This window comes from Centruroides vittatus, unplaced genomic scaffold (genome assembly GCF_030686945.1).
Source record: "Centruroides vittatus isolate TY-2023 unplaced genomic scaffold, ASM3068694v2 contig_1213, whole genome shotgun sequence".
In the NCBI taxonomy this organism is placed as follows: Eukaryota; Metazoa; Arthropoda; class Arachnida; order Scorpiones; family Buthidae; genus Centruroides; species Centruroides vittatus.
Window position 1 is genome coordinate 2481504 of NW_027120776.1, and position 13717 is coordinate 2495220.

The 13717-nt window shown below is 33.5% G+C and overlaps 1 protein-coding gene across 1 annotated transcript in view; it reads right to left on the reverse strand.

Moving 5' to 3' along the window:
- LOC136986456 (chromodomain-helicase-DNA-binding protein 4-like) overlaps window positions 1-13436 on the reverse strand; it is a 212115-nt gene extending 198679 nt beyond the window's left edge. The window contains 1 exon segment of the mRNA XM_067283983.1: window positions 13165-13436. Within this exon segment, the coding sequence (XP_067140084.1) occupies window positions 13165-13252 (88 nt within the window). The 5' untranslated portion in view covers window positions 13253-13436.
- Between the last annotated feature and the right edge of the window lie 281 nt (window positions 13437-13717).

Below are 13717 nucleotides of genomic sequence, written 5' to 3' on the forward strand. Positions count from 1 at the left end.
CGTGCGTTTGATATTTTCTCTCAGAACTAGAAGTTCCTTGGAACTCCTGTTGTTTTTAATTTTGAGTGTGGCTACCCATCTGTAGTATTCTTTCTGCGTGTCGGTGAGGCCTCTTATCAATAGCTCTAAATCCGGTATCGTGGATGTGAAAGTTTCTGCATTAGGACGTGTCGGTGCGAATGTTGGCCCAAACTTGAGAATATCCTTGACAAATCCAGGGATTTGTAAATTATCCCACACAACGTACGGGCATTGATGTTGTCTTTGGTCTTTAGGGATTTGGAACCTTAAAATCCAATTCAGTTTCTTGCTGTACCGCTTTCTTAGATTCATTCGAAGTCTATCGGCCATGTTTATGATTCTATTATTTTCCATCTCCAAAAGGCGGGGGTCCTGTTGGAATAATATGTTTTCAACTTGTATTAGTTTCGCTAGACTGGAAAATACTAATTTTTTGGTCGTCTTTATGGCCCTGTTCAAACACATCCATCTGACTTTCTTCTTTATGCTCTCATTGCCTGGCGGTAGGTGGATGCGAAATATTGTCATTGGGAACACTCCGTTTCTCTTGCATGTGTTCAGGAAATCCAGCCTTTCTCTTGCCTTAGTTAGGCCTACTACTATCTTCCGGTAATCGTTAGTCGGCATCACTGATTAACATATCATCATCCTACACACCGGGGTGTATAAAATATAAATCGAACTCACTTGTGCCTATTGACCGGTGTGAAATAAATAACTTCAATTCAACGAACGTTTTCTGGACGCCTTCCGTGTCCTTCTTCAGGTTAACTGCTGGATTCTATTATTTTTAAAAAACTGCGTTCCGATCTTTTAAGAACAAATTCAAATGAAGATAGTTCGAAAGCGCGATGACCATCGCGCATGCGCTATATCTGTCGTGCTCCTTGTCGTACTGTATCATATTCTTTTTAATCTTTTTATTCTTTTTTATCTTTGGGTCACATGATTTCATGTGTTATCGGACCCAAATAAATCTTTATGCATCCTCTTGTAATAAAGTTTGCCAAGCAAGCGAAAGAGTTATCTCGTCGCGTGAATTAATGCATGTTGTTTTAGTTTGCGCTTTATGTATCTCTATCGCTTCCAGCCATTTGAGATGTTCCATCCGAAGCGTTAGTTACTACGTGGCCCACTCGAATTAAAAACAACAGGAGTTCCAAGGAACTTCTAGTTCTGAGAGAAAATATCAAACGCACGGTTAGATGGGCACGTCTGAACAAGGTCACGATCACCAGAGCAGACAAAACCAAGAACATAGTAATCATGAAAAGGGAAACATACGAGAAAGGGCTGAAGGAATACATAGACGCAACTCAATGCAATCAGGTTGGAAGTAACTGGGTAGAAAAACTACATTCACGAGTTAAGAGATTGTCGTGCTCGAAATTGGCCAAGAAGCTAGAACTAAAGAACATCACAATGGATACCCCGGACGTACCCAAATTATTTGCGTTCGCGAAAACGCACAAAGAAGGCCAACAGTTTCGTCCGGTTGTGGATAAAACCAAGGCTCCCACCCGTAAGTTGGAAAAAGCGATTCACAACATAATTGTTCCACACATGAGCGGATATCAGTTCACCATCTCTAATCCGGAAGAATTAATCATTCAGTTGAAACAGATCACCTCCCCAGCTTACATAACGGTGCTGGATTTTAAATCGTTGTATCCTTCCATCAAGATACCACCGTGCTTTTGCGCACTTCGAGACTTCCTGTTTACGAAAGTAAATGACACAGCCCTCCACCAGAATGTGTTGGAATTAGCGCACCTCATGTGTTACGGGTCGGTGTTTCAATTTAAAAATGTAACATACACACAATCGCGGGGTGTCCCGATGGGAAGTCCACTGTCAGGGGACTTGTGTGAGTTGGTGGTGAGACAACTCGAATCCAAAACACTCCCGGGATTCACCAACGATATCCTACTATACAGACGTTATATAGATGACGTCATCATCGTATGGAAGACAACACCGAACTTGGCGCAATTCGTAGAAAAGATGAATGATAACACGTATGGTCTGTCAATCGAAGTTGAGCAACATAGTGATACCAATGTGCATTTTTTGGATGTGGATATCAGGATTGACTCGCACAACATCCATACCTCTGTGTATCGCAAACAATGTGCAAGCCCCACATACATCCCGAGTGACTCATGCGACCCGATCCAATACAAAATAGCAGCATTTAGATCATTGGTCAGACGGGCATACACGCACTCTTCCACTCAACAAGCGCTTAAGAAAGAGTTGAAACATATTGAGAAGATTGCGGATATACACGGCTACCGCAACATTATTCCAAGAATGGCGGAACGCCAAAGAGCACGAATGAGCCAAAACGCACCTGCAGTGGCACAAACTAACAACCAAAATACGGAGGTGGAGAGAATACCCATCACATATAACCCGACCTTGAAATCCGTATACGCGTCTATCGCAAGGAGACGTAAGGTCACCGTTGCTTATAGGAGAGGCCCAACCATTTACACTTTGTTACGTAACGGAAAGGACCCATCGGACCCGAATAGAATGGCAGGCGTATACCGAATCCCGATAAAGGACGAGAGATTTAATAGGGATCTGATCTACATAGGATCAACGAAACGCTCTATGGAAGTCAGGGTTAAAGAACATGAGGCGGATATAAGATACAACAGAGCTACCACGTCGCTTGCAGTGTACGCTTCTGAACCGGGCATTAATGTGGACTTCGCGGGGGCCACGCTAATAACTAAAACGACTCGGATGGAACATCTCAAATGGCTGGAAGCGATAGAGATACATAAAGCGCAAACTAAAACAACATGCATTAATTCACGCGACGAGATAACTCTTTCGCTTGCTTGGCAAACTTTATTACAAGAGGATGCATAAAGATTTATTTGGGTCCGATAACACATGAAATCATGTGACCCAAAGATAAAAAAGAATAAAAAGATTAAAAAGAATATGATACAGTACGACAAGGAGCACGACAGATATAGCGCATGCGCGATGGTCATCGCGCTTTCGAACTATCTTCATTTGAATTTGTTCTTAAAAGATCGGAACGCAGTTTTTTAAAAATAATAGAATCCAGCAGTTAACCTGAAGAAGGACACGGAAGGCGTCCAGAAAACGTTCGTTGAATTGAAGTTATTTATTTCACACCGGTCAATAGGCACAAGTGAGTTCGATTTATATTAAGCAAGGTTTTATTGTACAAGAAAAAAAATCCTAAAGGAATCATAAACCTAGATGCAACTAAGATACTGTTCCAAGCTAATATCTCTTCTGGTAACCTAAATACATATTTAAAAATTGGTCATCTCAACTATTTGCTGGAAACAAAGTTCATATTTAATATTTTAATTTTGCTATGATGTACAATATAGTAAGTACAATGTATGATATATCTTATCAACCTGTGCACTAAATATGTTAGCAAATACTCATGTTAAAATACACCTCACTTCCTACACATTTTTATTCCATTCAAGTAGAAAAGGGAAAACAAATGAGAATGATAAACAAATCAGTAAAAACTATTTAATTAGATCTCTCTTCTTACATTTAAGTTTAAATAAAATTCAAATATTTAAAAAAAAAATCAATAAGAATAATGATTTTTAAATAACCTCCACTTAATATTAAATCAAAAACATCTTAAACAAATTTTAAACTATTCTTTTTTCCTGTTTTAACAAAAAATTTATATTGAACAGCTTGAAAACATCAATATCAGCCATTTTAATTTTAAATAAGAAGCAGAAAAACAGACAATAGTGTTACTTACAGACAAATATGTTCAATTTCAACAGAATGGATGGTCTTCAATACTACTGGCATGACATTTGGCAGGAATCTCATGTCTTTTCCAAGAAAACCAATCCAAAACCATAACCTTGGGAGTAAATTTTTTTCAAATGGTAACACATCACTAGCATTCATTTCTGGCAGTTTGACATCCATTTGGCATCATGAAGTTCAGGAAGACCATGCTTTACATATTGCCAAAGATATCTGTGACAAAACCTGGATTCTACAACAAAATAATGCTCCAACATCATACACAAGCAACACAAAAATGTTTTGGAAATGCTTCTTACCAGATTGTTCAATATCGTTTGATTCTTAGAGCCATAATACAAACAACACAAAAGCGGTTGCAGGAGCAAAACATTAACATTATGACCTGGCCTGCAAGAAGCCCAAATCTAAATTTTAACAAAAATGTTGTGAGTTTTTTGTGTGAGAAGTTTACAAAAATGGAAAACAATATTTTTTCAGTTTCAGAGCTCAAACAGGAAATTCTAGATGCATTGCATAATACTGACCCAACAATCTATAGAATTTAACTATCCACGTATGCATATTTCACTTAAGGGAAATTGGGCTGTTACCAAATTCTAAAGAACTTACTGTCAGTTTTTAAGATAATTTTTGCTTGTTTCATGTGTCTAATAAAATGTTCAACATAATCCATGTAACATTTTGAGAAAAATATTACTTTTTATATACTTGGCTAATAATACAACATTTTTATTTCTTTAAATGATAATTGTGATGCTAAAGTATGCTCTAATTATATTTTAATTAAAAAAAAAATTAATACAAAAATGCATTGCACTTGGTAAATGTCCAATAAAATATGAAACACTATATTAATTTTTCATTTACCAATTTTTATCTGTATGAGTACTGTATTTTTATGCATGTAACTTGTGGTGAATATAATCCATAGAAAATTGACAAAACAAAAATAAAACATTTGCCTCAATTCAAGTTGAAAGAAAAAAGAAATTCACAAAACATCGGAAAAAAAACTCAACTGTAATCTACACACTGCATTGGTGATTCCAACAAACTAACTGTATGAATTTAATTCAATTCAGTGTCCAGAGCTTGCATTGTGGAGGAGTGGGAGATTGCTCTTCTTACCAGGGTTTTGAATGCAGTTGCTTTATATGGGATCCTGCGACCTATTCTCATAGGTATGTATATTTGCGTTGCAGTTGGTTTACAGTAGACTGACGTTTGGATTGTAGATGCCTCTACTTTGATGGCTATGTTGAGGAAGTGGGCTTCCTTGTTGCTTGATTGTTCTATGCCCATAACTAAGCCGTAGGGGGTTGTTGTTAATAGTTTGTATGAATTTAAAATGGCAGATGCAAACAAGGCAAGGTAGATTACATTGACACAAGGTATCTTGTGTGTTGTTAATGTAAATATAAGTTCATATTATTTGAAAAAAGTGAAAGCATAGTTAATGTAAATTACATTAAATCAGATTTTTTAGGAAATAATTAAGATTATTCTTATTGAATAGTGTTTGCAATCATTGGCATTTATTCCTATAAAATCAGTTATACTATTTATTAAAAAAATCCAACACTTAATTATGAAGAACAGCAAATGTATTTGTTTTGGTAGAAGTTCAGAAAAATGTAAACTCACTTGTACATTATTATTGTTTGCTTGTAGGTGAGTCACATTTTAACATAAATGATAATAAGTTCAATATTAAGATATTTAAAATACACAGGTGACATTTATAATATGCAGAAAGTCTCTCATAACATAGTATTTCTAAGCTTTTGTATGTGAAAATCCTAGTATTATGTTAGATGTAATTTTGATATTTCCATCCATTTTAGTGAATTTCAATTATTGAATCTAATAGTACTTAAAAAATGAAAATTGAAAAATTACTGCACTTTATTTTGTTAGGCAATTCCCTTGTTAGATTCTGTGCTACAGAACTTAAAAGATTTTATTCGGGTTATTTTGGTTTATATTTATAATTATTAAAATTTTTTCCGGTGTATATCACTGTTATGATGAATCATACTCATTTCATAATTTTTTTGTTATGAAGTAAATTCCACTTCTAAATTAGGTTTAATGAAGGTTAAAAAAATTATTGTTCAAAAAACTTAACTTTCTAGAATAAAAATTAAAATTTTTGATTATGAAAAAGAAGAAAACAATCATATGTTCAAAAAGGTTTATAAATTTAAAGTAAATCTGGATCATAAAAAAAATGAAAATAAAATTTTAAAATGTTATTGCTGCAGTGTATTTCCACAAAGGCTATCGCAGGATAAGAATGGTAAATCACCTCCAGACAGATAATGGGATAAAAATTGACCCTAAAGTAGGTATCAGCAAATAATTACTACCCAACATTGAACCAAATTTTTCACTAATTTTGAAGTTATCTACAAAAATACGATTTTCAAATTTTACAAAATATCAATGTTTCTTTGCTTCAAAAAGCAGAGTAAAAATACAGTAGACACCCTATAACACGGTAGATACGTTCCGTGTTATACGAATCCGTGTTGTACGAGTCACTTAAATACATGAGCCAATCACAGACCGGAACGTGTGCAGTTTAGGGGCTACGGCTGTTTGAAAGGTTTTCTTCCATAAAATTAATTGATTCTAGACTAATTTGATTCAACGTTTCCAAATCACGTATAATTTTTTGGAAATAATCCATATAAATTATGCTATAAACAAGAAATTGTAGGATTACTTACCGAGTGCGCACCGTTCGATGACATCTTCGCTTAAGCTTGTTTTCGTCGCAGAGCGGCTCGTCGAATGATGGGTGGTGTTTCCTGATCAGTGAATTTTTCGCAGAAAAATAACAACTTTGGAGACTTCATTAATAAAAATATAATTTTTTATGCCGTTGAATAATAAATGTTTTTTAGTAGGTCCAGTGCTCGTTTAAACTCAATGGTTTGTACAATATTTGCTATTGGTCCAGATTCGACCAATCCTGTCGCAACACAAGTCGGCGATGACGTTTTACCGTGTCGTAAGAGTCTCTTTCAGCGTGTTATACGAACACGATCGCTATTTTTTCGCAACGTTATACGAATCTGTGATATATGAACCCGTGTTGTAGGGGGTCTACTGTATATCGTTATTGCAAAAAATGACAAGATGGTGTATATAAGAGAATTTTTTAAATGCAAAATTAAAAGACAGTTTTCAAAACAGATTTCACTGGTTCAGAATAGTGACAATTTTAGACATTTTTAGGAATCTTTGTATTACCTTTCTTAAGAATCTTTATAGTCATTTTTATTAGTGTCTCAGATCATCTTTTTTTTAACCACACTATACTAAACGAATCAATTTTTTTTTATTTTGGTAGATTATCATAGTTTGATAAATGTACTTCAAAATTTTAGAAGTTGCTTCTTTGCTTTAATCTACTTAAATAATTTTAAAATAATATATTTCTTTTACACATTTTCAAATTTGAATTTTGTACAAAAAATTAAAAAATAAATTCAGTAGTATTAGCTTTATTCAATATTACAAATACAATAATTAATAAAATTACTGAAAACGTCGCACTACTATGAAACCAGGGAGAAAAAACATATCTTACAAACATCCATTCCTAGTACCATACTGGCTAGATGTTATCACTAAATCACAATTTTCATAGTTTTTCAATTTTATTATGTTTTTAACTATGTTGAATTTAACAGAAAAATTAAGACTTCAGTCTATGGTATTACAGATGGATCCAACAAAAGAGGCAGACCATATAGAGAATAGAAGAAAATAGTGGAAATGGCGTCAGACACCAACAAGCAATGAACCCAGGGTTAATGATGATGATGATGTGTGACATCATTTTTTGACAAAACTTTATTTCGTCTTATTTTTTTCATTTTAGTTTCACACCAAAAAATGTTCTTAAATGCCTCACTTTTACAGTAATAAAATTTTTACTTTGATATTTAATGCAAAGAAAGTGTCATTTTGAAAGAAAAAAATTTCATACATCAAAATTCATGAAAAATTTGTTCCAATATTGGGCAATAATCACTCACTCACTGATACCTTTTTTGGGGCCAATTTTTATCCCATTATCTGTTTGGAGAAAATTCACCGTGCTTATCCTGCTATAGCCTTCGACAGCTTTTTGTTAGCTTTTGAAATGCAACCCCCCCTTTTTCTTATTGATATTTAGTCCCATGTAACAGTCATATTACACAAGATTTTTATAGGAACCTAATACCCTGTTATACAAGGTTGCTTGCCTTCAGAATATTCAGTGTAAATCTTAAAATAAATTAAGTTGCACCAATATTAAAAGAAGTGCATGGAGTATCTTTGGAACAATTTATTTTAAAATGATCATAACACAAAATATTTACATTTGATAAAAACAAAGTATCATAAAAAATTTATCACTTATCTTCTGTCAATCAATACAAGATGCATAATTTGTGTTCACTGTTTCCATTAACAATTATTTTCATTAAGAAAATGAAGCAAGGATAATATTTCATCTTTCTATCTAGTCAATGTACATTGTGGTGCATGACAATCTTTCTAACCTTTATTGCCGTTTTCAATTATTAAAACATAGGTTATTCAATTTTCTACCCTGTTGGTGTTAAGGATTTTGCTGCCAGATGGAGTCCATTTGGCTGGAAACACAAATACCCTGTGTGCCTACAGAACAATTGTTGTTCATGGACAAGTTCATAATTACAATTTAAAAATCAAAGTATAACATGTACCCCCTTTCAAATTATCTTTTAAAACACAAAACTTACAGATTATATGCACAAAAATATGATAATTACATACTGAACAAGAAATATTATGTTTAGTATGTATGTTTACTTGGAATTTCAATCACCCTCTCTCACTAAGAAATCAACTTCCACTTTACAGCTTCGTTTATAATTCTATGCAATTTTCAAAATACCTTTTTTTTTTAAATGCTAAAATTTTTCAAATAAAATCTGATGATAAAAAATTTTATTTTAAGACAAATTTTGATTCTTTCATTCATTTTTTTGTTATCAAATGTTTTAATAAAATCAATATACCATATTAATGAAATTACTAAAACTAAAGTAATTTTTACTGAAATTATTAGTAATTATTTTTAATAACATTCCACACAAGAACAATGTAATTCAAAATTCTATTTCTACTATTAATCAGAACTAAAACCTTTGTTTTATTAAAACATTATTAAATTTCATTTTTTCTTCAGAATTCAGCAACTAATAATAATAAAAACTATAATTTTTCTATTCATTTATAACAAATTACCATAAAATTCCATACAATAAAACATTGAGTTGTAATTATTCCATATGTTGAAATAATGATGTTAAAATGATTTTTCTTTTTTAATTCTGTCCTGAAAACATTCTGTTAAAAGAGTATTTTCTCCTTGGTTATCGAAGGATTCAGCCAGACCCACAATGTGTCAAATGGATGGTAAGAGGAGAGGGACAAATCAGTGAAAAAAAAATTCAAATGATGTGACCCAGGACTCTTCAAATTATTAGCTAAATATCTTTTTCGCCTCAGTTATCTAATAGTTATAACAGCATTAAAATATTAATAGCTTACTGGCATTCTAAACTGTGGATTATAATTACACATACAAAGTCAAAATGATGAACAATCTCTGAATATTTTTTATAAAGAAACAGTTAGCAATATGAAAATGTAACAAGCTGTATTTGAGACAAGAATTCAGTTTCAGATTACATATGCACAAAAATTAGTTTTGGTGATTACCACTAGAACGATAGTGGCAAGTGGACTAATATAAAGCTTTGAAATGAAAAAACTGCACATCATAGTTATTACCAAGCAATAAGCATTTAGAGGAAAGTATGGAAAGCATCCTCCTGCTACAGACCTTATGTAGCTGTAAATCATTCAGGGGACAGTTGAAAAATACCATATTTACCTCGCATATAAGATGAGGTTTTCATTCATTTATCACAGCTTCAAATTCCTAGGTCGTCCTATACACGCAAGTGAAAGATTCTTTGCATTTTTGCAAATGATTTTTGTGAACCGTGTATTTGCATTTTTTACCGGATGCTCACCCCCTTGTATTTAGAGACATAATTATATTATTTGGGTCATTTCAACCATTCTTGTATACTGTCAGAAGTAAAGATGAATAGCGATAGGAAAAGCAAAACTTTTGAATTGAATTCCAGATTGAAATTCCAAAATCACATGGGAGGCAAATTTAAGTTATAATCCATTCCCATGTGAAAACAGATGATTATTCGGAAACCAGAATTCGAAGAAACTCATAAGCGTAATCGACGAAGAGTGGATTCGACAGTTAAGAACTGGCAAAAAAAAGTTCCCAATTGTCCAGCTTTACATGAACAAAATTATGTTGTCGATTTTACAAGATTTTTCCTTAAAGTTTAAAATGCCAATAATTTTTGCAGGACAATGTGTGCATTTAAGTGCATTTGATATTTTACTTGTGATTAACTGAAATAATGATGAAAATAAGCCAAGTGGTCGCTGGATTACACTGCATCGTGTGTTAGAAACAACAATAGAAATACGACACGATTTCAAGTTATCAAAATAAATGAAATAAAATTAGAATTGTATTAATAAATCTAATTTTCTTTATTTTGATCTTTAAAGTTACATCTCATCCTATATGTGAGGTCATCTTATATGCAAGTAAATACGGTAAATGTTTTGTGCCCTGACAAAAGTTTATTGCTTCACATTTGCTGAAAATACTAACCAGAATTGTGTATCTTGACATGGTGGCGTTATGGCCATTACCGTAGATTCTGAACAACAGACCCAATGCTATCTTTTAGGAAAATGGTTTTGGTTTTATTTGTATACAGCAACATGACACATGCACAATCTGCTGAGGGAAATGCCTCCTAGGAGGTATTTTACAGAAAACTGGTGTTTATTTAAGGTGTTACTAATGTAAAGGAAACTGGGAAACTCCACGTGACCAGTCCATTAGCAAGGCACAAATCCATGACCAAACTGCCAACATTCAGTGGTTTTATACACTGTCGCCAGTGGATGCTTCAGCAAGATAGAACACTGCTACAAATCCATCACAATATCATATTCCTTTCGAACATGATAGGTCAAAATGGTTCTAACAGCCTGGCCTGTGAGGTCATTGGACCTTATCCCAAGAGAAAAAAACTCTAGAAGCATACATAAAGGACAAAATTTGCACTCTGCTTCTGGTACAAAACAGTTGATCTGGGTTGCACATGCAAAGCTGTAGAAACAACTGATCATCAGACGTTGATTTATGATTAAAAAAAATAATCGTATATTATTTCAACACATGTGTACATTAAACTTTCATAAATAAGGTTAAAAAAAAAACATTTCAGTGACTATTTCAAATAACGCAAGTTTTACATTGTACGGTTTCATTCATAGCTTATTTTGAATAAATTTTTCTTACTACTTGCATTATTTTGACTCACCTTGTATAATACATGAAACTAACTTATATTAAGTACACAGTATTTTCAAATTTATTTCAAAATGAATTTTTTTATATTATTAAATCTATAAAAATATTGTTAGTGTACATATTTACAAACACAAAATATTTGCTGACTTCATTCTTCAGCAATACAGATTTCTTTAAAGCTTGCCAGTAAGAGACAGTGAACAGTCAAATCATACTCCTAGATTGTTATTACCATAAATAATATTTCTGTTTATCATCATATTAAATTACTATACAAATGGATTAGATGTAATTAAGTAAAAAATAAAACAAATGGTTTTAAACCTTCAAAATGATCGAAATAAAGTAAATTTTAACATTAAAATTATATATTAAAAAAATACTATTCAATAAAAATATTTTATAGATCATACTTTTATAAATTAAAAACAATGCTTCAAATGAAAAATATAATGCATAATTGAACAATTTAACAAAAGACAGGAAAAAAAACAAAAAAAAAAAAAAAAGCTGCATTGTAATTATCCGTATAAAATTACTAATTAACTAATTTCTTAAGACTGGAATAACAGTTTGAATACATTATTTAAACAAATGCAAACGATGATAAAATAAGGTAAATCGCATCGGTAATTTCTTACATTTCGAATCAATGAAATTTTTTTATAGTTTGATTTTTAAAAAATATTTCATTAAACAAAATCAATTTCACACTACCAAAAAGAGACAAAAAATACATGACATCACTTAATTACCATTACCAAACCAATACATAAGCAGGAAACTATTCAAAAAACAACAACAAAAAAAAAAACATTCAAAATTAAAACAAACATTTCACAGTAAAATTTTAAAAAGTATCTATAACCAATAACTAAAATTTTTTAAAAGGTGGCAAATTTCGATTTGTTTAATTACAGTCAAAACAGTGGAGCATCCTCTGACAAATATAGAAAATGAATTACAAAACATTAATTTTCTGATGTAAAACTTAAATTTCTTATATAATCAATAATGCTATAAAAAAAAAAAAATATATATATATTATGTGTGTGTGTGTGTGTGTGTGTGTATATATATATATACACCACACAGACACCAGACATACTATATATATATATATGTATATATATATGACTTCACTCAGTTCTTACCAAAGAATCTACCATAAAAGAAAACAAATATTCGTCATGTAATTGTGAAGTTTTGCAAAACAAACGGCACATCGACGGTAGAGAAATGTTTTATTTATTTATTTATTAAACAAGAAGGGAAGAAAGGAAGAAAAAGAAAAAAAAACAGTTGGAGGGAGGGAAACCCCGCGAAAACCTCCACCACCCTGAACGAGCGGAGAGTGGACCGTTCCGGAGAGCCTCGCTCTGGCACCAGACTAGCACGCCATATTAATATGTTAATGAGTATACTTATCCTAATATTTATCCTTTCCATCAATCTCTGTATCAGAATCGGCTAAAAACCTAATATAATTCCCCAAAAGGTAGAAAAAAGTGGGAAAATGACCGCCGGCCGACCGCCTGGTACCCGAACACGTCATTTTATAAACAAAAACCGCGTGGTTTAAACCTAAAAAAGCCGGCGCGCGGGCTAAGCCTAACGTTAGTCCTAGCGGCAGAAAAGGGACAGGCGAACGTTCGGAAGCGAAAGGGCGCCAAAAACCGGCCGATTTTCTTGCTATTTCGGCCATTTCGTTTTACGTATCGACTCGGACCGATTGATACGAGGCCCGGCGGCGGGAGCAGAAGGCATCAAAACCACCCGTCCGATATCTTGACGGCGCTCGACTTCAGGTAGGCGAACAGACGATAGACGCAACTTTTCCCGTCCGGAAGGCGATATATATATACGTTATTTACCTCCTATTGAATCGTCATCCCCCTCTTCGATGCCCATATCCTGATCCTCGGACGTCTCGTCGTCTCTTCTGGAAGGTGCTGGCATCATTTAATCGAGTCGCAGAGGCCGACCGCACTTCGAACTTTCCTAAGATGTCTTCGACGTTTGTTCGTCGCCCCCCGAAAACGACAAAGTAAAGGGACGTCGGGCCGAGGCGCATGCGCCGCAGTGACGTCACGCGGGGGGAGGCCACGACATCCCATAATAGTATTCGTGTTTGTTTAATTGGCGAGGGCCTAATAGTTTCCCATTAGTTTTTTCCATCCCCCCTTCCCCTCGTGCAGATTTTTTACGTCGGTCCGAAGTCGAGCGGAGGAAAAAAACATGGAGGAATTTTTTTTATTTATTTATTTTAATCGATTATATATATATATATATGTATAGAGAGAGAGGAGGATATATATATATTTTTGTAAATCGATTAATTCGTGGCTCTTTCGGAATGACGAGGCGCGTGTGGAAGTTCGCTTTTGACAACAGGTGACAACGGTGGCGCGTCGTCCGCCGGGCAAT